General features: G+C 38.1%; 1 protein-coding gene across 5 annotated transcripts in view; it reads right to left on the reverse strand.

Annotated features, from left to right (window-relative positions):
- The window catches only part of Nrx-IV (neurexin-4), a 75,515-nt gene that overhangs the window by 9,957 nt on the left and 38,488 nt on the right, over positions 1-27,070 (reverse strand). For 2 of the 5 annotated variants that reach the window (XM_067787646.1, XM_067787644.1), the window contains exons 4-10: positions 19,256-19,452; positions 7,346-7,487; positions 6,905-7,275; positions 6,029-6,836; positions 5,836-5,961; positions 2,496-2,699; positions 1,840-2,431 (exon numbers count right to left, since the gene is read on the reverse strand). In XM_067787646.1, coding sequence (XP_067643747.1) covers positions 1,840-2,431; positions 2,496-2,699; positions 5,836-5,961; positions 6,029-6,836; positions 6,905-7,275; positions 7,346-7,487; positions 19,256-19,452 — 2,440 coding nt within the window. Of the gene's footprint in view, positions 1-1,839; positions 2,432-2,495; positions 2,700-5,835; positions 5,962-6,028; positions 6,837-6,904; positions 7,276-7,345; positions 7,488-11,465; positions 11,663-19,255; positions 19,453-27,070 lie in introns of those variants that run through there. The other 3 variants (XM_067787647.1, XM_067787645.1, XM_067787648.1) reach the window with 3 other exon arrangements.

Below are 27,070 nucleotides of genomic sequence, written 5' to 3' on the forward strand. Positions count from 1 at the left end.
CAGTTTTTCCGCTGTTTTTAAGAGCTACAATTCCCGATGTGAGAACAGTAGCAATCCCTACCACCAGTCGCTACCACGCCTCCTGCCCTCACACCATATGCCAGCACAGAAGCTATAGGACTGCGACTTCGAACTCATACCTTTATTGACGTCACTTTCCTAGAAGCTCTAGGTGTAGCTCCAAAGACTTTCCAACGGATGCTTTTGTTGCGCTATGCTGCCGAGCTACAACAGAGAAACACCTTGAAACGTTAGGGAGTGACTATTCGGCCAAGGATGCCGCCCTCGAAATCATAAGCAGTCTAAGTGGATGTCATTGCGACATGGGTGAAAATCGTATAATCCTCGGCGTATATACATAATTAAAATTTTACAAGGACCCTGGATAAAATGTCTAAAATGTAGACCAAAGTTTGCAGACGTTTGTGTTCACAACATTAATTTGGATAGTCTTCGTTAAATCAAAACCATATTTAAGAATGAAAGTCGAGCGATTTTAAGTTGAAAGATGTTAACTGCTGTTTTCCGGCCTTATGATATAAAAGCTCATTATGAATGACTAGTTCGACTGTCCACTACGTTAGGGTAGTAGCACACACGGTCATTAGTTCGACTGCCTTGGGAAAGCTTTTTTTCACCCGTTTGAGTGTTCTTGCGAAAAACAAAGCCTCACCTGGTAAATATATGTATGTGCCTACGTATTCACATTTGTAAAAGGAGCCGTAACGTGTAGGTCATATTTAAACTTGGTTGATAGGCCATAATCAATGTGATTCACTCCAAGGGACTAGTTTTGGATAGGGATTTTGCCTCACTGATTTAGCTTATTCTTTCAGCCAATCGCAATATAAAATTCTTTAAAAAATCGGCACCATTTTTGGGTAATTTGCTTTTTTTAACAACCTGAGAACAATTTGAACACATGTTCGCCTTACGTCATTTTATTTGAATTCATTATTCATTATTAATTTTTTGAAAAGAAATATGCAAACTGAGCATATAAATTTATTATATAACTTTTCTTTTGGTGTTTGGTTTTAATAACTTGGTGAATTAGGTGATGCAAAGGCGGTGTTAAGCTGACATCGAAAGCGCCTGTTTTTTTAAATAACTTTTGAGCAGTTAGATAGAGTTAAATTTCGCAATTAGTTTCTTATAACTGGCAGTGATGCGCATCCCTTGATAGCATTTTCGACCATATCCGACAAATGTTCGACATGAACAATACATAGCCTAAACAGTCTTAAGCGAGTAGAAAAGATAGTAACGCGCCGGACGCCGCCACCGCGCCGATATTTTTGATATTCGGCGGCGGCGTGCGAAAAACGAACCAAATCGGCGGCGGCGTATATCTCTAGTGGGCGGTGCCACCCCCATTGTCCAAAATTTTACAAATTTTCTATTTTGCGTCATAAGGTCAACCTACCTACCAAGTTTCATCGCTTTATCCGTCTTTGGTAATGAAGTATCGCACTTTGTCGGATTTTCGAAATTTTCGATATCGAAAAAGTGGGCGTGGTTATAGTCCGATTTCGTTCATTTTAAATGGCAATCTGGGATGAGTGCCCAGAAACCTACATACCAAATTTCATCAAGATACCTCAAAATTTACTCAAGTTATCGTGTTAACGGACAGACGGACGGACGGACGGACATGGCTAAATAAATTTCTTTTTTCGCCCAGATCATTTTGATATAAAAAAGTCTATATCTATTTCGATTATTTTTTGCCGTTACGGATTACCGTTATGCGAACAAAATTAATATACTATGTAAGCTCTGCTCAGCTGAATATAAAAATGTAAAAAGCAGGTGCTTCAACAAAACGAACAAACTCACCGATTACGTTCCACACTCACAGTATGCCATTCGTTATCATTTAAATGATAACTCGTACCCACATTTACACCAAGCGGCCCACTTCCAGCCTGATATTGGAATTGTAATTTATTACCATTATTTATGCTCAGTTTTATGTAATCTGTCGGGCCAGTTGCATGGAAGAGCACAGCATTTTCTTGTGTTGTCTTGAATTCTAAATATATATCACCAGAATGTCCCATATCGAAGGGCGGCAAATTAATTGTTGCATCAGCTATGCGGAATGTTACAACATTCGTGAATAGATCATCACCCTCGCAACGCAGTGGACCTAATGTGTAACGACCTTGCTTTTCATCGAGCGGTGTACCCGTATCACCGAATTTCACAGCGCGCACGGGTAAATGTTCTTTTTCCTTTATATCACCACCATCTTCTAGCCATTCTAAACTATTGGAATCACAATTACACCATTTTGTAGGATCATGGCATTTGCCTAGAATTCCGCATTCACATTTACGTGAACCTGGTAGGGCGCCGGCCCAATAGTCCATTGGTTGATTGTTACGTGATACCCACCAAGAGAATGGACGGAAATTTCCCTGCTCAGCTATGAAATTAAGAAAAATTTGTTTATTCAAGTCATAACTTTTCTTATAGAAATGACAACTTACATGGTGAATTGAAGAGGCGCGATGAACGACACGAGTAACTCAAACGCTGCCAACAAGTGTGAGAACGATTAAGTAATGCTTCGATTTGTAGCAAATTTGCGTCATAAATGATATTTTGTTCGAATGAACCGGGCTCTTGGAAACCATCCACAGTGGTTGTATGCTCTTGACTATGACTAAGAGTGGTTATAACACGTCCATCGGCTATGAGATTAGAGCAAAAGCAAATCTTTAAATTATATATATACTAGCGCACCCGTCAGACTTTGGTCTGCCGGAACATTGGCTTTCAAGTACTTTAAAGTGCCACTCCCTCTTCCACCCATCTCTCTTCAACCTACACTCCCATTTTCACCCGCCACTTTCCCCCTCTCTTTTTTTCTTCCAATCCCACTTACTATCTCTCAGCCCTACTCGCTCTCATTCCCAGCTCACTCCACACATTTCAACTTTTTTAAAAATTTTCAGATACCTATCTAAACGTGGCAATGATAACTACTAACATCTCTCCGAAAATCGACAAGCATGTTAATAACCACAAGATTATTCGAGGAAACAGGCGGTCTTCGATTTGGTTTGCCCGCATGAAGCCAAAACTGGTAAGAATGCTAGACTGACCATAGCAAACATGTTTTTAGGCTGTGCCTTGAAACCTAACTAAAAACTTTGGTCATTATTGTTGTAGCGGCAATAACAGTATCCGAAAGTTTAGAGAATCGCAGTCGATCGTGCAGTGCTTGTCTGTTATGGATGCGGTACGTTTGGATACTAAATACCATGCACTGGTTGGAGTTGGACTGGTTCAACACAGCTCAACACATTTCTTCGCTGAGCTGCACTTTTGCTGCGGTAGCGCTCCAGAATCTGCAAGGCCATGTTCCATTAAACTGCACTTTTCCCCTTGGAGGCGCTCACTTCTTCATCCCCGCATTTTTAGTTTTGAGATCCGACCGCAGCAGGAAAATTGGTGGTCTATCCCAAAGACGACCTGCGTCAAGTCTTGGCTGCTGTGTCCAAGGAATACTGGTTCAAGCATAGATACCATGCTTCATTGAATACCATTTCGCGGGGGAGATGAGTCGGCGAACTTTTTTTAACTTCGTACGTTTTCCCGAAGCTCACCCTACTATCGTGCAGCAGGCGATCATAGGAGCTTTGGTCCAATCCCTGCTATTGGAGCTCGCCGGGCTTTGTTGCTATTATTGTACATGCGATATGAGGCCAGTATCTAAGTCCAGATGTGTAGTCGCCCATTAATGGTCCCATGATTTATGCAAACAAGGTGACACGCAAGGGGAGAACGACCGAGCATAAAACGAGAAGAACATAAACACACCTACACCTCCAACTTAATGATTACAGAATCCGAACGTACCATACGAGCAGCCAAGGTTTCATGGAGACATGGGATTTATCCTACAAACCATCCCGAGGTAGTGCTGCAAAGATTTTGAAATAGTCCGAAATAACGCGTTATTCCAAGCATAATCCATTATTAAAATAATTTCGAAATGTTCCTGAAATGATACCGACAACAGTGCCGATACGATAGTCCGGAAGAAGTTCCTATTCAATCCCCCAATTGCCCCGAAATTATTCGGAAGTTATACCTGAATAGTCTCGAAATTAACCGAAGGTAGCCCTAAAGGTAGTCAAGAAATTATTCTGAAATAGTCTCAAAATTGTTCGAAATTACTCCCGAAACTATTCAAATAGAATCTAAGAACGTTCCGAAGTAAGTCCCGAAATTATACGGTTATAGTCACTAAGTGTGCCAATGGTCCCGAATTTCTCCTGAAGTTGTAAAGTAAACAATACCGAAACGAAATAATAAATAGTCCCGAACTTTTCTTAAAAACAGTTTCGAAATGGTCCTCAATTGTTCCCGAAAACAAATTGAAGTGGTCCCTGTACGATCACAAAATAATTCGGAGAACAGCGTGAGCAAACTTAAGCTAACTTCATCGACTAGTTTATATTGGCATTACGGGTGCGATGAGAACGTCCCCTGCTGATGCACTTAGTGCCTTGGTGGGAACGCCTTCCTTCCTTATTCTAAAGAGAATGAGACAGAACGTAATGCAATACGACTTCAAAATATTTCTGAGCTAAAAATGACAGGGCATATGAAATTAATAAAAAAAAAAAAATTTTGAGAAAATCCCATATTGCAACTACGTGGTGTAATGATCCCCACGCTCAGACTATCACAATATTTTGGGGTGTCCATTGTAGACAAAACTTTTTGGGAAAGAGGGAATCCATATCAAACTCATAAGTCTGATTCACGGATGGATCAAAATTTGGTGACGGAAAACAAGAGCTGGCATGTTTAGACCGAGCTTCAAAGAAATCGATACCACTGGGATGCTACGCCAGTATTTTTCAAGCAGAAATCCATGCAATAGAAGTTTGCGGTAGATAATGTATACTAAAGTGCATGCCGACACACACGACACATATCTGTTTACATTTGTCAGTCCGTCACGTTGACCAACACACTTATCGATCAGTCACGCTGATCGACATATTTGTTATTGGTCATATTGACTGACAAACTATTTACATGTGTCTATTTACATGTGTACATAAATAGGTCACTGCAATAATATGCTGACTGTCATTTTGCATTATGAATCTATGTATTTTTAGATTGCAAGTATTAGTGTAAGTATTTATTAATAACGTAGACATTTTTTTGGTATAAAAGAAACCATTTTTAGAATAAAGAATCAATAATATTCAAACTCTAAACAAGGGTTGTTCATTTCATTTGTTAATTTACTTCACTATACGGCACACTGTCTATTAATAAATTAAAATCCGACACAAAAATCGGTCGCTTTTGTGAGCTAGAGGATTAAACGCTATTCTATGCGAAAGCGTCGCTCTGGTAAGGCAGAAATTCTCCCTTCTAGGTGGCGTGACTCTTAATCACTTCGTGATATGGAGTAAAAACCTGAAGAGGTACTTTAACACTTTTAAAGTCTCCACATAGGCTGACAGGTCAAGCACAATAGATCTAAATAAAAATCGCAATGCATCGAGGCGTAGTAATGATAAGAATTAGAATATTCTATCCCAAACGAAATTCCGACATTATCCCCAAGTGATCCCAAAATTTCGCGGAAAGGTCCCAAAACTACTCAATCTGAAGACAAAATAAAACATGACACTGATCATTCGTCCACTAGGTTTCCATCTACATATATGACCTACATCCAAATATTCGTCTAAGTTTGATGGTCTTATAGTTATAGTTGTTGAAAAAATCGCAGGGCGTAGGAGGTGATACTTTCCACTTTTCTAAAAATAAATCAAAAACATTTCAATTACTTACAATAATATTCACATGTCACCGGGAATGGTTCCAATGGTCCACTGCCATCAACATCAACTTTCAAATTCACGCGTTGCTGCACATGACCCACATTCTTGTAAGCTTGGCAGGAAAGTGGATTGTTGGCTGTAAAAGTAAAACAATAACAAATTCTTAAACATTCACAAATTATAAAATTAACAACAAAACTTACATGTATGACATACTGCGCCCGCATAGCCAGTATTGGCACAGTCACAAAGGAACTCCATTGAATTTTGATGGCAAACACCACTGTGCTGACATGGATTTGGATTACAACGATCAATCATTTGACAAGCATCAACAACGACCTCATCACCGCAACACACTTCTTCACCAGGCACCCAATCCTTTGGTAATTTATAATTACCATCAACCAATATCAAACGCATACAACCCACAAAACCATTTTTGTCAACACCGCCCGCTATGAAATAAACTTTTCCCGTAGAAATTTGTATATTTTTCGTTGTTGTCATCGGACGTTGATCAATATCTAACACCAAACGATCACGCGCCATCGTCAATATGAACGAATGCCATTTACCATCATTAAATTGCTCATCATAATTATCCAAAATGATGCGTGGTTTATCACCAATTTTCAAATCAATTTTAACTTTACCAAATTCCAAGAATACGCGCACATAACCGCCTGAAGCAAAATCATGATGCAACATTACACCACGATCTTCGTAAGTGCGAAAAAAGAAGGAAACATTCATTGAACGTTGACCTTCATAGCCCTTGATTTTCACATATGAGCTACGTGTAGTGAAGGTCACAGGATAAATGGGCGGCGACGGACAGGCATAGACGGTATTTATTTTCGTATAACGATAAGCATCACCATATTCGAAACTATCCTTCATTGCGCGCACAAAATTTGTTGAATTGATGTAGAGATTCTCCATACAACCAGTGAAATTTTGTGTTACCATTATACCCTCTTGCACATTGGGTACACCACCAAGATATAACTAAAATGAAAAGCGATTAATAAAATAACTTCTTAAATACAAAAATCAAAAAACCAAAACCAACATACCGCACGATTTAAATTTAGACGCGTAAATTCACCCTTAATGCGTCCACGCACAATAACACGATCCACTGAGAATATGATATCACGTCGATTGCGTGATATCACCACATCATGCCAAACATTATCATCTAGCAAACTACCCACAGATAACGAAGTCATTAAACTGCTACCCAAATCCAAATTCAATATCATTTTATTATCCTTCAATTGTAGCGCAAAATAATCGCCTTGTGTGCCACGTGAATACATGAGTAGACCGTTGGCAAAAGCGGTTTTGAAACGAAAGCGTATCGATTCGCGTGTAGATGCGACGGGTTCATATTGCAGATCGTAGCTGACCAAGCTTGTGCCATTGAAGTATAAGTTTTCAGCAACTTAAGGGCGCAGTAGAAGTATAAGTTTTAGTATTTGAAAAAGAAGAATTAATTTCGTATATAAACTCACTATAATCGCAGCCATAAAGTTCGACTCGCATCGAAATTCGATCATGCCAACGTGTCGGATTTATACGCACCCATTGAGCAATAATGGGCACTTCGAAGACATTGTAATGTATGGAGTTGCCATCGGAGTTGCCTTTGAACATCTGTGGAAGTTTTTTTTTTAAATTTGTGCGTGTTTATTATTTTAAAAACTTAACTAAGGCCACATTGAAAAACAAAAATTTTCCACAAAACCAAAAAAAGTACAAAAAAACATGCAGTGAATATCTTGTGCGAGAATTCCAACACCGAAACTGTACTTACTTTGAAAATCGAAACGAAAGAGTTTAATAAAAAACCATAAAATAAAGTTTAAATTAAATGAATACACAAAACAAAAATTAATTAAAAATAAAAATAAAATTTTAATTTCTTTATTTATATTTTTACTAAGTTTAAAATTTTACATCTAAAATTTAATATGTTCAATATAAAATATAAAAACTAAAAGTAAAATATTTGAAAATTTCAAGTTTAAGTCATAAGCAAATGTTTAGTAAAATATAAAAATCAATCGAATTTACTTATAACTGTCGGCCTACCAATTGGGAGACAGCCCGATATTAAAAATTAAAAAAAAACTTGAAACTAAAAATAAAAACATAAAACTTAAAATTAAAAATAGTTTTGGTTGTTGTCGATCTATTGATTAAGGAGTTCGAGCTCAAGGCTTATAGCAACAATTTTAGTCAAAATTGTTTTTTTTTTATTTTTTTGTTTCAAATAAAATTGAAACTTAATAAAAAATTAAAAATTCGCAACAGAAAACAAATACTTAAAAATTAAAAAGAAAATTAACATAACAATAAATTTTTTTAAATTATAATCTTAAGATAAATAAAAACTGGAACTAAAAATTTAAAATAATAAATAAGAAATTACAACTCAAAACAAAAATATAAAAAAGTTGAAAAATTAAGAATAAAAAAACTAGAATCAAGAATTAATAACTAAATAAATAAATAAATGTAAGGCGCGATAACCTACGAAGAGATCTAAGGCCGAGCTTCTCTTCCAATTTGCGTCGTGCTCCTCTTGATTTTTCCCTACAAATTGGCCGGACGGGACCTACATGTTTTATGCCGACTCCGAACGGCATCTGCAAGGCAGATGAGTTTTCCCTGAGAGCTTTTCATGGCAGAAATACAATCGGAGCGCTTGCCAGACACTGCCGAGGGGCGACCCCGCTTAGAAACATTTTCTTCTAATTGAAAAATCTTATTTCTAAAATTTTGATGTTGCTTTGCCCGGGAGTTGAACCGAGGGCATACGGTGTGATAGGCAGAGCACGCTACCATCACACCACGGTGGCCGCCGATAATAACTAAAAACTTAAAAATAAACGTTCAAACTTAGGAATGAAAATTTTAAATTTAAAAACTAAAAATCGAGAATAAAAAAATAAAAAACAAATATTTTAAATTGAAATGTAAGACTTACCCAAAAAACCCACGAAACTAAAATTCACACAAAAACTAAAAAACAAAAGTTAAAAAATAAAAAATCTAAACTGAACTTTAAAAATTTTTAATTAAAAAATATTTAAAAAAAACTAAAGTATGTAAATTTAAAAATAAAAAATTAAATGGAAAATCAGAACATAAAACAAAACCTTGTATATAAATTTAAAAATGAAAAATGGTAAATTAAAAATTAAACTAAAATTAAAAATTATAAACAAAAATTATTACTTAAAAATAAAAAAATAAATTTAATATTGAAAATTAAAAATTTTAAAATAAAACATCAGGATAAGAAAGTAAAACCGTAAATAAAAAATTTTATAATATATTTTCAAACCAAAGAATCACAAATTAAAAATTACAAAATCACAGCGGGCCTAATATCACTGGCCTATTTGTGCTTTTGGACAGCCACTTCAACCTAACCTAAAAATTATAAACAAGAAACTAAAATTAACATTAAAAATGAGAAGTATAACTTAAAAATTATAAATAAAAATTTTTATTTAAATTTATAAATAAAAAACCGAGAATAAATAACTTAAGTTTTTAAAATTAAAATTTAAAATAAAATAATTTAAAAGTAAGTACAAACAAAAATTAAAAACTTTTAATTTAAACTTAAAAAATTAAAACTCAAAATTAGAGATTACAGATTATAAATTTATAAAAAATTTTCAAATTAAAGATCAATAATGAAATAAAAAGTATTAAAAATACAAAAATTGAGCGCGAAAATTAAAAACTTAAAACTAAAAGTTTAAAATATATAATCAAAAAAAGGGGTGAGTGCCAAGTACTCGTGAAGCTCGATGTGTAAACATATGTACATACATGTGTACCTCTAGAAAACTATTAATGTTTTTAAGTTATCTAGTGCTCTCCCAGGAGTTGAAGTTGAACCACAACAGAGGCAACTTTATCAGAGACAAATATTTACAAACTCTACAGAAGAACTTTTACCTGTAACAATCGGCTCGTTATCGCCGAGCCATCGACTTCTTATTGCTTTCTTATCGGCATTTTATAGGCGGGTTACAGATGTTTCATCGATTTTATAGTGGAGTGTTATCGGTATTTGTTTCATAAAAACCCGATAATCCGTCATTAACATACCGATAACAAATCGATATAAAATTGATAGCTTTTTGATAACAAATCGACATATTTCCGATAACCAATGAATAACTTTAAGATAAACTTTCTTAGCTTATTGATAACTTTTCGATAGCAAATCGAAAATTTTTTGAAACCTTCCGATAAATTTTTGATAACCGATACCTTTTGGATAATAAATCGATAACATATTCATAAATGTTTGATAACACATCGATCATTTTCTTTTAAGTAATCGATAACTCTTCGATAATAATTCCTCGGTAGCTCTTTATAACCTTTGTTATCAACAGAAAATTTTAATCAATTCATTAACAAATCGATATTTCGTCCAAACCTTATCGATAACACAACTGAAACAAACTCATAACAAACCGTTAAAACTTCGATAACAAATTGATAAAACGTCGTCCGGTTTCGGTTTCGACTTCTAACCTTACCTTTTCTCTGACTCTCGTTTTCATTCATTTTTTACTTTCCCTTCCTTTCTTTTTTCCTTTCCTTTCCTTTCCTTTCCTTTCCTTTCCTTTCATTTCCTTTTCTTTCTTTGCTTTGCCTTTTTCTGCCTTGCCTTTCCCTGCCTTGATTTGATGTCTGATTTCGCTCATATCATCCACCACGTAGAGAATATTAATATATTGAAACTAAAAATTAAAAAACCCTATCGACAACCCACGATTATAGTTTTCCCTATGCGCCATTTACCGCGAAGTCGAAATTACTGTCGCGACTTTTTGGACCAGTATAGAAAAACGACTCATTATTTTAGCCTTCTATATAGATAGGCAAATGTGAATCTCTTGTCCGCCTATAACTTCAAGTCGTACATATTGAGCGATTCCCATCGAAATTTCTACATAGCTAACATATTTCGTAAGTTAACATTTAGGAAACTTGTTTCCCTCCACCCTATCCCAGAGAATGTTATTTATGGTGTGTTGCTCACATTGACTCCATTGCAAAGCAATTTTCTTGTAGATGACGTTGTAGTCATCATTAGTGGAGAATGCCTACCACACAATTTGCACTGTGATAGACAAAGCGCTTCGGGAATCGGTCGTTGAACTAGCTGCCAACGCGGAAACGACGGATCTAAATTATTCAGAGTTAAACTGTACGTTTTCTTCTATTAACCTGCCTAGGACTGGGCTAGTCATAGACTACATAAAGATTCTTTATGGGACGAGGTTCCCAAAATATGCTATATACTTTTTGTTCTGTTGCGTTGTTGGATTGTGCTGTTTCAAACTTCAAATTATATAAACAACGGAAACATACATGAGAATATTCAGCAAAGAAATAAAATAAAAATATAACTGAAAAGCCACGTTATTGTAAGAAAAAGAAGTTCACATACGAGTATAAAGTCTTATGAAAAATTAAATTTTTTATCCCAAGAACGTCACAAAATCGACTGCACAACTGGACAGAGTACAACATAAAAATAGATTTGAAAACTGTGAAATATTTGCAAACTTCTAGGGCATGTACTCGGTACTTTACCTGTGGCTCATTCGATGGATTCACATAAGAACGCCAGTATTCGCCATCGTCCGAATACTGCACAATATATTCGGTAACAAATTCTTGTGTGTGTTTACGACCCATCGAAGCGATTTTACGAGTTTTTCGTGGTTCACCCAAATCGAGTGTTAGAAAGTGATTGTAAGTATTCTCAACTGGTGTCCAAGCGGAATCGCCTTTTTTGTGTGTTAAAAGTGTTTTGCATTTGTTAGTTATGTATATATGTACATATTTTTTAATATTTTTTATTACAAATACATAATAATATTTATTTAGGAAATGTTAAAACAAAATAAAAATAATTAGTATAAAAATATTGGGTTGTTAATTGATGGTAATTACAAGGCTATGTTAAATTGGATTATACGCGAACACACATTCACACCATAATGTTAATTCGAATTATGTAAAAAAAAACACGAAAAGAAAAGAATAGAAGGCAACTAACTCAAACAAGCAAATGCCTCGTAAGCATGGAAACCCCGTAAATTTAACCATTTCGGATATGAGTTTGCAGGATTTGCCCCATTTAAGAGATATGCGAGACATTTGCTAGTTCTCATGAGTGGGTCTAATAAATTTTGTTTAATTATTGACAGTATACACAAAAGCAGGGATGTTAAAGCTGATTACAGTTACGATTGCGATTAATTTAATGATTATTTTATTTAAAACTGATGTAATCGTAATTTATTTATTTATTAGTTTACAAATTTAACAATTAATCGGACCAAATATAGTTACGGATTACTTATTCAAGGTTCGAAACGAGCTCAAGGCCAGAACAATAATTTTTTGTAATGATTATTGTTTTTTTAATTTTCCTTCGAAATGGATCTATCTGCGCAGCTATAACAGGTTGTCTGAAAAATTTTTTTTACTTACTATTCCAAAAACAAAATACAATTTTTCAATTATAGAAAAATTAAAAAAACAATAATCATTACAAAAAATTATTGTTCTGGGGTGGCTTTCCGTAATTTGATAGTCGACACTCGTTGATTCGATACTTCAAGTCGATATCGAACGCCCGATGATGCCATTTTAGTTTCCGTATCTTGGTACGATCTCTTTCGTTTGCAGATTTCAAAGGGTGTTTAGAAAGCTTTTTGGAGCTACCAAAATATTTTCTTTTATAAATAGCGTTTGTTTCTTAATCTCTGAAGAAAAAATCCTTCCCTAAATAATCACCAAATCATAAAATTATAACTTTCAAAAAGACAATTCGACACCTAATTTGGTATCGAACAGTTTGTATCGAACGTTCGATACGACGCGTCGACAATTTGTGTTACGGAAAGCGAAAATGATTATTTTATACTCGTTCTTGATCGATATCGAATTACGGAAAGCCACCCCTGGCCTTGAGCTCGTTTCGAACCTTGAATACTTTATCAATAGGCCGATAAAATAAAAAAACAATTGTTACGGATTACAGATAAATTACTGAAGCATACAAAGTGAACAATATTCATATTGTGACGAATATTAACATCACTAAGTAATACTAGCATCCCTAAGCGCTTCCCAAGGCAGTCGGTTCTATGTACCGGAGCGACTCGGGATTTTTCCCGACCAAGGACTGTCATTTCAGTGTGACCCCATTTAATTTGTTTCGTCCCTCCCACAAATTGTCATCCTCCAAGCAGGTCCTTGCAGCAGGACTGCTACATATTCTCTTACTCCGGGAAGGTATCGAACCCAATCCGGGTCCGTCTCCTGACCCCGGTCATGAGAAATGGTTTTGCTGCATTTGCCAGAAAAGAATCTTTTTAGGACGGTCATACTCTGTTCAGTGTGTCTCGTGCAAGGGATGGTTGCATCGGACAGGTTGTTCTGGGCTTGATCCCAAAACCCGACGTCCACGTAACTTTTATAAATCTTTTGTGGCTCCTTGCTGCTCACGCCAAGGGCGTCCCGTAGTCTACGCCTAAGCGTATCCCCCCTACCTTCCAGCAGCTTCGCTGCTCAGCAAGCCACAACAAGTACCCGCTGCTGCTCGCGCCCCACGGCGCCAACAACTCAAACAGCTGATACCACTCATAACTACTACCTTCGTAGTAGAGCTGGTAGCAATGCTGAGCATCAGCCCCTGCCCCCGTCGTCTTCTCCCCCCCTCTTTTCTGGCAGCAATCGTGCAGGTCAGGGAAACAGACTCTTAGTCCCTGCCTCCGTTTGCACCGTCTGCCAGCACAGAATATATAGGTTTGCGATATCCGCTCAATGCAGCTCCTGCCTTGGGTGGTGCCACTTTCCTAGATGTTCTGGTCTCCGCGACGGCAACCCCCCGACGGGTTTCATCGCGCCATGTTGCCAGGTCGCAAACCCAAATCATCCGGGTACCCCAATGCTTGTCCAAGGGCGCCCAGTCCCAAGGCCACAACACCAATTGCGTCCTGGCCTTCCACAACTTAGGCGTAGTCACCCCTCACTTACCCCTAGAGTGGCGGCGTCACCCCTCATGCACTTCAGAATTCTGCAGTTCAACTGTAATTGACTAACTGGGAAGATTACGGAGATAGTCGATTTCATGAAGCGGCACAACATCCGCATTGCTGCGATTCAAGAGACTAAACTCACAGCAAGATCTGCATTGCAGACCTGCTCTGGTTATAATGTCCACAGGAAAGACCGCGAGAGCGGAAATGGAGGCGGCCTCGCGTTTATTATACACCACTCTGTGCAATATCATATATTTGATCCTGGCATCGACCGCAGTGACAATGTCTTACAACGTCAAGGCCTATCTGTCCGGTCAGGCGATGCAAATCTAGAAATCATCAACATCTACATCCCTCCTGTCACCTGTTGCCCCAGTGGATACCGCCCTGATATCGAGGCCTTACTCACTGGCAACAATCGCATTATCTTAGGCGATTTCAATGCCCATCACGACCTATGGCATTCAAACTTGCGGGCGGACAGTAGGGGTGAGATGTTGGCGGATCAAATAGACGAAACGACGTTCTGCACAATAAACGGAGACGCCCCCACACGTATGGTAGGAAGCTGTCATAGCTCGCCAGATATCTCAATCGTGAGCGCAGAACTCGTAAACTGCGTCAACTGGCAGCCGATGGTAACATTGGCATCCGACCACCTGCCCATACTTATTTCGCTCGAGCGTACTGCCGACTTCATCGTCACCGAAAAACGCACTTTCATAAACTTCAAAAAAGGAAAGTGGGAAGAATATAAATCTGCAACAGACAGCAGCTTTGCTGCCCTCCCTATCCCGACTGATGCCCGCCAAGGGGAGTGTGCCTTCCGTAAGGTCATTGAATCCGCCTCGGCACATTTCATTCCCGCCGGGAGAATTCCCGAAATCCGGCCCCACTTCCCGGCGGAGGCCGCGAGCTTAGCGAGGGAACGCGACCTTATAAGACAGCTTGATCCAGGCGACCCCCAAATAAGGGATATAAACCAACGCATCAGATTGCTTGTGGACGAACACAAGCGAGCGAAATGGGAAGAGCACCTAAGAGGTTGTAACCTCTCTACCGGTGTAGGTAAACTTTGGTCCACCGTAAAGTCCCTATCGAATCCGACTAAGCACAAAGACAAAGTTTCCATCGCCTTTGGCGATAAGGTGCTGTCGGATGCGAAAAAATGCGCGAGCGCTTTCTGCCGACAATATATAATGCATCCTACGGTCGACAAAGATAGACGGAGAGCCAATAGACACGCACATAAACACAAACTCAGCGCGTCACCAATTACCATCACCGCTAGAGAGGTTGAGGACGCCATTGGTCGCGCTAAACCATCCAAAGCAGTGGGCCCAGACGGCATAGCCATGCCGATGCTTAAAAACCTAGGGAAAGAGGGTTTCAAATACTTAGCGCATGTCTTCAACCTGTCTCTTTCCACCTTTGTCATACCCGAGAAATGGAAAATGGCCAAGGTGGTCCCGCTACTAAAGCCTGGGAAACCAGCTAACGTAGGTGAGTCATATCGTCCGATATCTCTCCTATCGCCAGTGGCAAAGACGCTTGAAGCCATTTTGCTCCCTTATTTCCAAGCACATTTGCAGCTAGCCCCTCATCAGCATGGCTTCAGAAAACTCCATAGCACTACCTCCGCGCTAAATGTCATTAGCACCCAGATAAATTGCGGTTTGAATCAATATCCCCACCATAGAACAGTACTCGTAGCGTTAGACCTATCAAAAGCTTTTGATACGGTCAACCATGGCTCGTTACTGTAAGACCTGGAAGGGTGCACCCTTCCCCCATGTCTTAAAAGGTGGACCGCAAATTATCTGGGTGGTCGGTAGGCATCGGTGCAATTCAGAAACGAAACATCAAAACAAAGGATAATTAAACAAGGGGTGCCACAGGGTGGTGTCCTATCCCCGCTTTTGTTTAATTTCTACATATCTAAGCTACCTTCACCACCGGAAGGAGTCACAATCGTTTCCTACGCCGATGACTGCACAATAATGGCCACAGGCCCAGGCCCAAAGATCGATGAGCTATGCAATAAAATAAAGGGCTATCTCCCTGATCTCTCCAGTTTTTTCGCCTCGCGAAACCTGGCATTGTCACCGACTAAATCTTCCGCGACCTTATTTACAACATGGACGCCCCAAATGTCGACCATATTGAACATCCACGTCGATGGCACTACGCTACCGACTGCCCTACACCCCAAAATCTTGGGTGTGACGTTTGATCAGGATCTACATTTTGGTGCGCACGCAACCGCAATTGTTCCAAGAATTCAGAGCCGTAATAAAATCCTCAAATCCCTTGCTGGCAGTACCTGGGGAAAAGATAAAGAAACGCTCTTGACCACATACAAAGCAATTAGCCAGCCGATTACGTGCTACGCGTCACCCATATGGTCGCCAAGCCTAAAAACCACCCACTGGAAGAAACTACAGGCCTGCCAAAATACTGCTCTCAGAATCGCCACGGGCTGTCTTCTTATGTCCCCAGAACACCATCTGCATAATGAGGCGAGAATACTCCCCATCAGGGAGAGAAATGAGATGCTGACCAAACAGTTTCTGTTGAATACCCAGAAACCTGGGCATCCCAACAGACATCTGATTGACGAACCAGCACCGCCTAGGGGCCTAAGGAGTCATCTCCGTAAGCATTTTGAGGAAATACGGTACCTGAGAACCCAGCCGTATGAAGCGGAAAAACACAAGTAGGTCCTTGGTGAACTCCATAGACAGGCGTCGGACCTTTATGTCGGGAATTGCCCGGTGAATCCAGTACTTGAAGAAAAATATCCAGAACTCGCAGAAGAGGAACGCATACTCCCCAGGGAAACGCGTGTCACTCTTGCTCAACTTCGTTCTGGATACTGTAACAGGTTAAACTCTTACCTATCCAGAATCAACCCCGACATACAAAATGTATGCCCTGCTTGCAATGTGTCCTCACATGACACCAACCATCTCTTTAATTGTAATGTGGAACCAACGCCTCTAACACCCCTTTCCTTATGGTCCACCCCTGTTGAAACGGCAAGTTTCCTTGGACTCCCGTTAGAGGATATTGATGACAATTTGTGATCGGTCGCGCCTATTGGGTGGGGCGAGCATTGCTACAACAACAACAACAGCATCCCTAAGCCGATACTAAGCAACCACTCGTATGTACGTAAACAAATCAATCATAATTTACACATGTACATACAAGGCAACAGAGAGATACTCACCATCAGCCGAAGTAGTACTCACATATACACACGCATATGGCTATGCGAGAGGCTATAATATATATATATAATATATAGCTGGGAACCAAGTAGGAGATTCTAAAAGGAGAAACGTCTAGAAATTTGGAGCAACATGCGGACAAGGCAACAGAGAGTATAAAAGCAACGCAAGCTTAGTAATCAGTAAGCAGTTTGATTTAAACACGCAATTAGTTGTGAAGTAAGAGTTATTGTGAAGTACTCTTAAATTAGTCTAATAAAGACCACTTTGCATTATTGAATATTGGAGTTATTTATTCAACAGTTTAGCGATTCGAACGTTAGCAGAAGGTTTGGAATAAGCGGAATTTCCCAAAATTTTCAAATCACAGTAATTCATACATATGGTAACAACAACCGATCAACAAAAAAGTATCCAAGTGAGCTGTTCCTTAACTGAACAGCTGCCACTCAACCGAATCCGACCTTACCTACCGTTGATTTGAATCCCTTTCACTTTAAAATCACAGTGATATATACATGTGAGAACACAACGAGCCAACATAAAAGTGTCCATGTAAGGTATTGCTTAACAGAACAGCTGTCACCCCATCTAACCTAACCTACCGGTTATTTGAATCACTGTGACTTTTCAAAACACAGTGATTCATATATACATGCGGTAACACAACGGATCAACATAAAAGTGTCCAAGTGATCTGTTTCTTAAACGAACTGATGCCACCCAATCTAATCTAACCTAACCCAACGTAACGATGATTGGAGTCACTGTGACTTTTTACAACATAGTGATTCTTATATGTGAGACGGGCCAACATAAAAGTACCCAAGTAAGGTGTTCCTTCACTGGACTGAATCACTGCGCCTAACCTACCGGCGGTTCGAATCACTGTTTCGGACTTTCATGATCTTAGTTAACTTCAAACTTCACCATTTTAAAATTTGGTACAAATTGCGTTGCAGAAATCGAAACTAAGTCGAAAATAGCGCAGTGCTATCAAATTTGTCCACAGGACTAGATCGCTCTCAATACTGAGCCATTGGTTTCACCTGCACAATTTCAGACGGTAACGTCTTTGGAGGTTGCAGTTGTTCCCCTGGCATTACTTTGCAATTCGTTTGCAACGGCATCCATTGCGAAAAGTTCTTAAGTTCTTACGTTCGGGCTAGTTCTGAAGTGATTACATTAGAAATATTAGCGGTGTTTTTTTTTACATCTATAAACATATGCACTTAAACTATATATAAATAACTCCATCTTTGTTAAGACTACTTCGACAGTAGTACTTCACAATCACAATTATACTTCATTAATAGCGGATTTAAATCAAACTGATTACTGATTACTCAGCTTGCGCTGTTTTTATATTCTCCGTGACCACGTTTGCCCATTTCTCCTAAGGTCTAGTCGTTACACGAACATGCCTTCTAGAAGAGTTGTATCTCATGCATGGTTACTTAGCCAAAGAGGATAAATATAATAAGAGACGTCACTCGTTACTTGTAGCCATTTGGTAAATATTTTCTTCGAGGTAGTTGTTGTTTTTTTTTTTTTGGCGAGATGTGCATAAAATGTCTTCTATACATTTTCGTGGGGTATTTGTGTTTATTTTTCCGACTGTATTTAATTAATTAATTAATTCTCTTTCCATAAATCACAGTTGCACAAGGTGCCTACACGGCATGGATAAATGCGAGACAATTAAAAATAACCCTCTTAGAAAACAATAGGCATCAATTTTTAGTTTCCAGCGAGTTGCTCGCCACTCGTAGCAGGCTGATGGCTCTTATTATATTTATCCTCTTTGGCACTACAAGCGAAAACCCAAAGCAAATAGCAATTGAAATAAGCGCATTAGAAACTTAACTATGGATTAGTACAGTAGCTGTTATTGTTAGGATAAAATAAGCGGGAAAAAGGTGGTAGTGATAAGTCCTTATGAGTGCATACCAAGCACCATTGCGAATGAGCACAGATATTTTATGTAGTTTGTTTCGTTTTTTTCATTATTTGTTTGTTGATATTTTTATTTTTCATTAAGTTTTCGTGTCTTTGTATGACGATCTTAAATATGCATATTATTATATAGACTTACCTTAACGTTGCCACCTGGTTCTTTATAATCGGCAAATTCCAAATCTGTTATGCCATAACTTATTGTATATTCAGTGACAAATTCATCGCTATGCGGCCGTCCTTGCAGTGCGATGTGTGTCACATTTCTTACATAACCCAAATCGACGATGAGACGTTGATCGAAATCCGAATTTTTAGCGGACCATGAGGTTCCAGCTAATATATGGTTTAGACAAACAATTTGTGTTGTGGTTGGATATTTGCAGATGATTGCAAAATAAGTAGAAATAAATAAAAATACAAAAAGGAAATAATCAAAAATATGACTACAACTAAAGATAAATAAGCAAAGCGATATTCTAAATAGTAGAGCTACTTACAATCAAATAATAATAATTTATTAATAAAAAATATACTTAAATAGATAGCACTATACAGAATAAATCACAAATTACTTTCTTCTACTACGCAAGGACAATTTCAAATGATTGACATAACTAATAGGGATGGCATACAAAAATCAACTAAGTTGTTACATCATTGGCTCACTAACGATCGATATAGTATTTATGGTCGAGCCACAATGAAGTTTTTAATTCTCACTATAAAAGAAAAATACTTGCTAAGATAATTTGTGTTCTATTTATTTGTTAAATTGCAGTTTTAACTGTGAAAAATTTTAGAAAGGTACCAACAAGTGGGAAAAATAATTTCACTTGCAAAGTGTAAACGCACCCTTAGTCAAATCAAATGTAAAATTCTTCATCTTATGCTTTGCTTACAACAAAAGTTGGAAGTTGGCTACTTTTCAATATCAGATGGCGCCAGTGTCGCTCAATCTGCCGTTATCCATAAAAATACTGTGACGAATATTAGCAAAATTAAGCTGATACTAAATGAATAATCAATAAAAAACTTGAAGAAGACACCCGTATATACATGAACACATCAATCATCATGTACACACACACATATATAAAAGGCAACGAAGAGATAACTCGCATACAGATATAGTCATCAGCCGAAGTTGTTACTCACTCATACACACGCATATATGTAGTTCAATTACCAAGCAGGAGATACAGCAGTTCTAGAAGGTGAAACGTCTAGGCTTAGTAGAAATATGCGAGTGAAGCAACGGAGAGTATAAAGGCAGCGCAAGCTGAGTAATTAGTAATCAGTTTGGTTAAAACACGCTAACAGTTGCGCAGTAAAGTATAATTGTGAAGTATAATTGTACTACTCCCAAAGCATTCTAATAAAGATCATTTTGCAATACAGAATACTGGAGTGATTTATTCATCACTTTAGCGATTCGAACGTTAGCAGAAGGTTTCAAATAAGCGGAATTTCCCTAAATTCGTAACAATACGTACAATCCACTTATTTTGCATACGATTGTGTTAAACACATCTATATGAAAAACTGCTTATGTGACAGGGGTTTAATTAACATCGCCACAATCACGCAAGATATTGCGTTTGTAAATATGGAGGATTTTCAGACTTGGCAATTGAAGTTTATTTCGCCTTGTCCACTCATATACAAAAATTGACGAATCACTGTACAAGAAATATATTTGCCAGCATTTTTTCTTTCCTATTCATTTGTTATATTGCAGTTTTCAAATGTGAAAAATGTTATTAGAAAAGTTACCAGCGGGTGGGAAAAATAATTTCACTTGCAAAGTGTGAAAGCACCCTTAGCCAAAGCAAATTTAAAATTCTTCTTCTTATGCTTTGCTTGCAACAAAAGTTGGAAGTTGGCTACTTTTTCATGTCAGATGGTGCCAATCTGCCGTGCAATCTACTCATTTTGCATAAGATTGTGTTAAACGCATCTATATGAAAAACTGCTTATGTGACCGGGCTTTTAAAGATAACATGTGAAATTCGTCTAATCAAAATGATTTATACACTATTTTGTTGGGCGTTTTGATATATAACGTCTGTACAGACAAAACATTATATGGCACACCTATTGAAGGGAGTTAAGCACCAGTCGTACAGACAGTTCTGCAGATTTCGAACTTCGTATGAGTCTGTTAGTAATGACATAGTAGGCTTTGAATTAAATATTTCTGAATTGGTGTTTCATCATGATGCTATTCAACCAGGCAGGTGAAGTCAATATTACAAAATGGAGTCGCATTTGACAATACTCGCCCTCACAATTCTAAGTGTTTCTGCTTGACTTATCTGCAGCATTGTATCGATAGTCTGGAATCCGCATTATCAAGTTCATGCAACTAGGTTAGAATCAATTCAAAACAGTTTTTACTTTATGCCTTAATAGATACTCAATGGGATTCCTTGTATAATCTACCTTCCCCCCCCCCCCCCCCCCCCCGCCCTTATAACAATCGGCTAAAACTAAATAATAATGTAACTAATTTAGGGAAATTCCGCTTATTTGAAACCTTCTCCTAATGCTCGAATCGCTGAACTGTTGAATAAATAACTCTAATATTCCGTATTGCAAAGTGGTCTTCATTTAGACTACTTTGAGAGTAGTACTTCACAATTATACTTCACAACTAATAGTGTGTTTAAATCAAACTGATCACAGACTACTCAGCTTGCGCTGCTTTTATACTATCCGTTGCTTCAGTCACATATTTCTACTAAAGTCTAGACGTTTCGCCTTCTAGAACTGCTGTATCTCCTGCTTAGTAATTGAGCTACATGCGTGTGTATTTGTAGTTTATAGCCTCTCGCATAGCCATATGCGTGTGTATGTGTGAGTAACTACTTCGACTGATGACCACATGTGCGTCTGTAAAATATCCCTTCGTTGGCTTGTGTGTATGTGTGTGTGTGATGACTGATGTATTCATGTATATACGAATGGCTGCTTCAGGTTTTTTTTATTGTTGCATGATTATTTATTTAGTATCAGCTTAGTGATGCTAATATTCGTCACAATAATCTTCCTATCCTTGCAAGTCGTCGAGAGATGCGTGGAGTAATTTTTATGATCAAATTGATGGACAGCTTGGTTTCTATTCCTTTTTACTAAGCGAAGTTAACTTAAATGTTCTTTCTCGGCTAACTAGATATTTTAGGCCCCGGGATTTGGGTTCTCCTGTTCGGTCGTCAAACAAATTTTGGTAACACTATGGACACATTCAGTCTATGTGAGATCTATATTGACCGGCCAGTTCAACCTAACCTAATACGAACTGTGTTTCTAATAAAATAAAGATATAAAAATCTAGAGAACCTCATGATTATACATCCATTGTCAAGCGAACTGTTTTTAAAGTTTTCACCATGTTCTATACATGAGACGTTCTGTTCTCTATAAGTAATAAAGTTAGGCAGTCGCCCAATAAGTGGATCAGAGGTTTGCACCCAGCACACACAAATTACAAAATAAGAAAAAAGGAAGGAAAAATGTTTCAACGCTACCCTACCTTCCTTCAATAATATATATGAATGCATGGATAATTAGTTACCAGTTCTTGTTTACATTGAACAAACCAAAGTATCGATTGATTTGTAAAGAGTGGAAACACCCTCACATTGAATGAAACGTGCTAACAATTGGATGGAACAAATAGAAGCACGTGAACCCTGAAACGCTTAATTGCCTACGTTGTACTTAGATAAATAGACAGAAAACATACATAGATAAAATCCCTAAATATCAAAAGGGACAAACAGTTTAACATTTAGTCACGCCAACAACAATGAGCAGAAACAGCAGCTGGAAAAGTATAACCTAAGTAATAGATGATTGAAATGGAGGGAGAAAAGTTAGAATGGCATGTGACAAAAATGGGAAAAGTTAACCAACGTAGAAAATGGATTTTAGTAAATCAATTAAATGATTTGACTGAAGTAAATAGGGTTCCAATTTGATTTGTAGAAAGGCAATTAGTTTTAAATTGATCGAAAGACAAAGCAAAATTTAAAACAATTTAGAGAACAGGGCACTGCTATGAACACCAAACTTTTCAAAAATTATACTATTTTACACATAGAATTTTCTATCCCAGCCTAGCGTGTCTATAGTGTGAGAACACCCCCAATTTGTGGTTATTGTACCAACAATGGCTCTGGGTGTAATGGGTAGCGTTGAATTCAGCGTTAAAGTCGGTGTAGTTGAGAGGCCTACATTGAGTTAGAACTTAACGCTAAACTTTGTCTACACTTCTTTCAGCTACGAAGGCCTACATTGACTATAGTTAGACCTCACGATAAACTTATAACGTAGGTAGCCTCCTTTCCTGCAGGGAGCGTCTAATTTTAACTAGTATGAGACTGATACATTTCTGTTCGAAGTCCAAAAAATTCTACTTGCGGTCTGAGACCTACAAGTTTTTTTGTCGACTCCGACAGCGAGACGGATGCGAATTCGCTGAGAAGGTTTCCATGGCATAATTTTTCTCGGAGTGTTTGCCGTTTTGAAAAAACTTTACCACAGTATAATAATGTTACTCTTCCTGGACTTGAACCCAGGATATATGTATGGTAGGAGAGCAACCTGTCTCCAAACACCGGGAACCGGCGAAGGACAGCCCCAAGATTAAAATACCAGATTTTTATATTTAAAACTCCATTTTGCCAACAATTTTGGCTAGTTTATGTGAGTGCGAAGGAATTTCAAATAATTGCAAAATCAGATAACATTCAAAAGTAACGAAAAACAAAAATAAAAAGTAATTGAAATTATTACCGAAAATCACCAAAAATGTAATCAGCAAAGTCTGAGGTAAGTTAAATGTAATTTCTTTTTTATGTCGCGCAGGAAAGGACAAGGGCGACAGCAAATAAAACAAACTACCCTCGAATTTGTAAAACAAGAGGGAGCAAGCAAAGGGTGAGTGATATAGTATACCCAACAGCGTAAAGACGATATAGCGAAAAGGATAGCGTATTTGTACCTTTCATGAACATGAAATGGTATATTAACTTTGGTCCGATGTTTGTAACGTTGAGAAATATAGAAGATAGACTCATCATTAAGTATACCGAATTGATCAAGGCGACGAACTGAGTTGATATAGCCATATCCGTCTGTCCGTCCGTCTGTCTGTTTGAACGCAAACTAGTCCCTCAAATTTTGAGATATCTCAATGAAATTTGGCACAAGGATGTATTTTTGTATTATATTAGACATTTGTCGGATCCGGTAGGATCGGACCACTATAACATATAACTCCCATACAACCGATCGTTTAGATAGAAAGATTTTTGGCCATTTCTCCCTTAATTTAGAAAGTATAAACGTGAAACTCGGTGATATATATTTTAATATATCATAGAAGATTTCCTAAAAAAATCACTTTGATCGGAGCTATATGTATATAGTATATACCTATCCCATACAACCGATCGTTCAGATAGAAAGATTTTTGGCCATTTCTCCCTTAGTTTCCAATATAAAAACGTGAAGCTTGGTGATATATATTCTAATATATCATAGAAGATTTTCTGTAAAAATCGTTTCGATCGGAGCTATATATAATATATATCCCATACAACCGATCGTTCAGATAAGGGGGGTTTTTTGCCATTTTTTTATATTTATCTTAAAATCGTATAGGTATGCACATCTGTTCACTATATATTTCTTATCTTATACAGCGCATTATTTGGAGATTACGAATGGGATAGGATTATTGTTCAGCCCCATTCATGAAAGGTATGAAGTCTTCGGCACAGCCGAAGACAGTCCCGTCCTTACTTGTTTTTTGCTGCATTTTTGATGAAAGTAATATAAGGCTACAAAGCGCTGTTGCTCACTGGTAACTTTGTTCATGTTTATTAGCATCAAAACTAGTTTAATGTGATCGGAAGTCATGTAGTAGATAGAATAGCTAAGATCCAAGCCGCACAAGCCGATGGGTGCATAAGACTGAATCGTGTACCGCACTCTTGGAGAACTGCTCGTGTAGCTTTCCTACCAAAGGCGGGGAAGATCGGTCACTTGTATCCCACAGACTATAGACCCATTAGCTTAACATCATTTCTGCTCAAAAGCTTTGAGAGGCTAATAGACGTGCACATAAAGTCCAACGTGGATGAAAAGCTGCCCTCTACAACACAACATGCGTACACCAAAGGCAAGCCGGTAGACCCCGCATTGCATAGGGTGGTAATAAGCATAGAGAAAGCCCTGGAATATAAGGAATATGATCTGCGAGTCTTCTTAGACATTACCGGGGCGTTCAATAATGTTTCTAAATGGGCGATTATGGATGGTCTTAATTACATTAAAGAACATCCAGCCTTAACCAGATGGATCGCTTGTATGTTAAATTACAGGAAGATTACATCACAATGGGGATTGTACGAGGCCACGAAATCAGTGGACAGGGGCACCTCTATTGTGGACACTCAGGCAATTCGATGAAGGATCCGGCTTACGCGGATGACGTTGCAATTGTAATAAGTGCCTTGCAAAGATTAGCTCTTTGATGGATCGGGCGCTTCCGGATATTCATACCTGGGCATCTAATGTCGGGTTGAAAGTCAACGCAGAGAACACGGATATGGATTAGCCGTTACCAAAGCAGTAGAAACTCTGGAAAAGAATAGCATAAGCTGCCGTGTTAACTTTTATATTGACAGTGAAGCAGCAATTAAAGCAATAATCTCGTATAGCATCTAAATGCGTGCTAGAGTTTAAGCAGTCTCTGGTGAGATCGGGACAAGGAGAAGCATACATCTATGTTGGGTCCCAGGGCATATGGGAATAGATGGGAATAAAAAAGCGGATAAAACTAGCTAAAAAATTTGCATGCTTGAAGCTTGCTCCGTAGACGTCCCAATTAGACTGGGCGAGATTAAGCGAAGGCGAGAGGTACACATGATCGACCAAGCGGGAAAGGCGTGGGTTCAAGCGCGGGGCTGTAAAGTGTCGAAGATTATGTGTAGGTCTTACAAACTTAGACTAACAAAGTTGCTTCTATCATTAAAAAGAGAGGATTGTAGACTCATGACGGGTATTCTGACTGGAAACTGCCTTCTGGCGTCACATGCCTTCAAATTAGGCTTGGTCAGTGATAGCAGATGTAGGAAGTGCGGGTTGGAGGAGGAAACGATCGAGCACGTTCTGTGCTCGTGCCCTGCGCTTGCCAGGCTAAGACTCCAGCTATTAGGAGTGATACAGCTGTCAGATCTAGAAGCAGCAAGTGGCTTAAGTCCTAGGAAGCTTCTAATATTTGCCAGAGGACGGAGTTATTTTATAACATAGGTCCTGGTTTTTGATAGGGTTTTTCAGTTTGGTCGTTAAAACAAACTTCTGGTAACACTACGGACTCAATAAGTCTATGTGAGGTCCTCATGGACCGGCCAGTTCAACCTAACCTAACCTACAACAATATTTAGAATATTTGGCTTTCCAAAAAGTGGCTTCCGAAGTATTGTTGGTGTGCTCTAGAGCCAGGCATTTCCGCACAAAATGTTACAAAGTTTCCCCGGTAGATATATCTTCACATCTTCTTCTTCTTGTAGCAGTACTTTGTCCTATCCAATTAGTGCGATCACTTACAAATTGTCAGTGTAGTCCTAGGAAACTTGCAGCTATGCTATGGAGATATGGGTGTTCCACATTGCTTATGGGCTTTGGTTCCACATTGCAATTGAAAAGATGGTTGGTGTCAAGTGGGGACACATTACATACAGGACATACTTTCCGTATATTTATTTATTTATTTACTACGATCTTGAAGATCTATATAATTTAATAAGGTACAAGGTATTTTTAATGTTTACATATTTGTTTCAATTTATTGAATTTCTTTGACTTCAATTATATAATAATCTATAAAATTATTTTCAAAAAAATGTTTAACTACTTGATAGGTAGCGCTTTACAGTAGCTG

Source organism: Eurosta solidaginis, chromosome 5 (assembly GCF_040869045.1).
Source record: "Eurosta solidaginis isolate ZX-2024a chromosome 5, ASM4086904v1, whole genome shotgun sequence".
Lineage (NCBI taxonomy): Eukaryota > Metazoa > Arthropoda > Insecta > Diptera > Tephritidae > Eurosta > Eurosta solidaginis.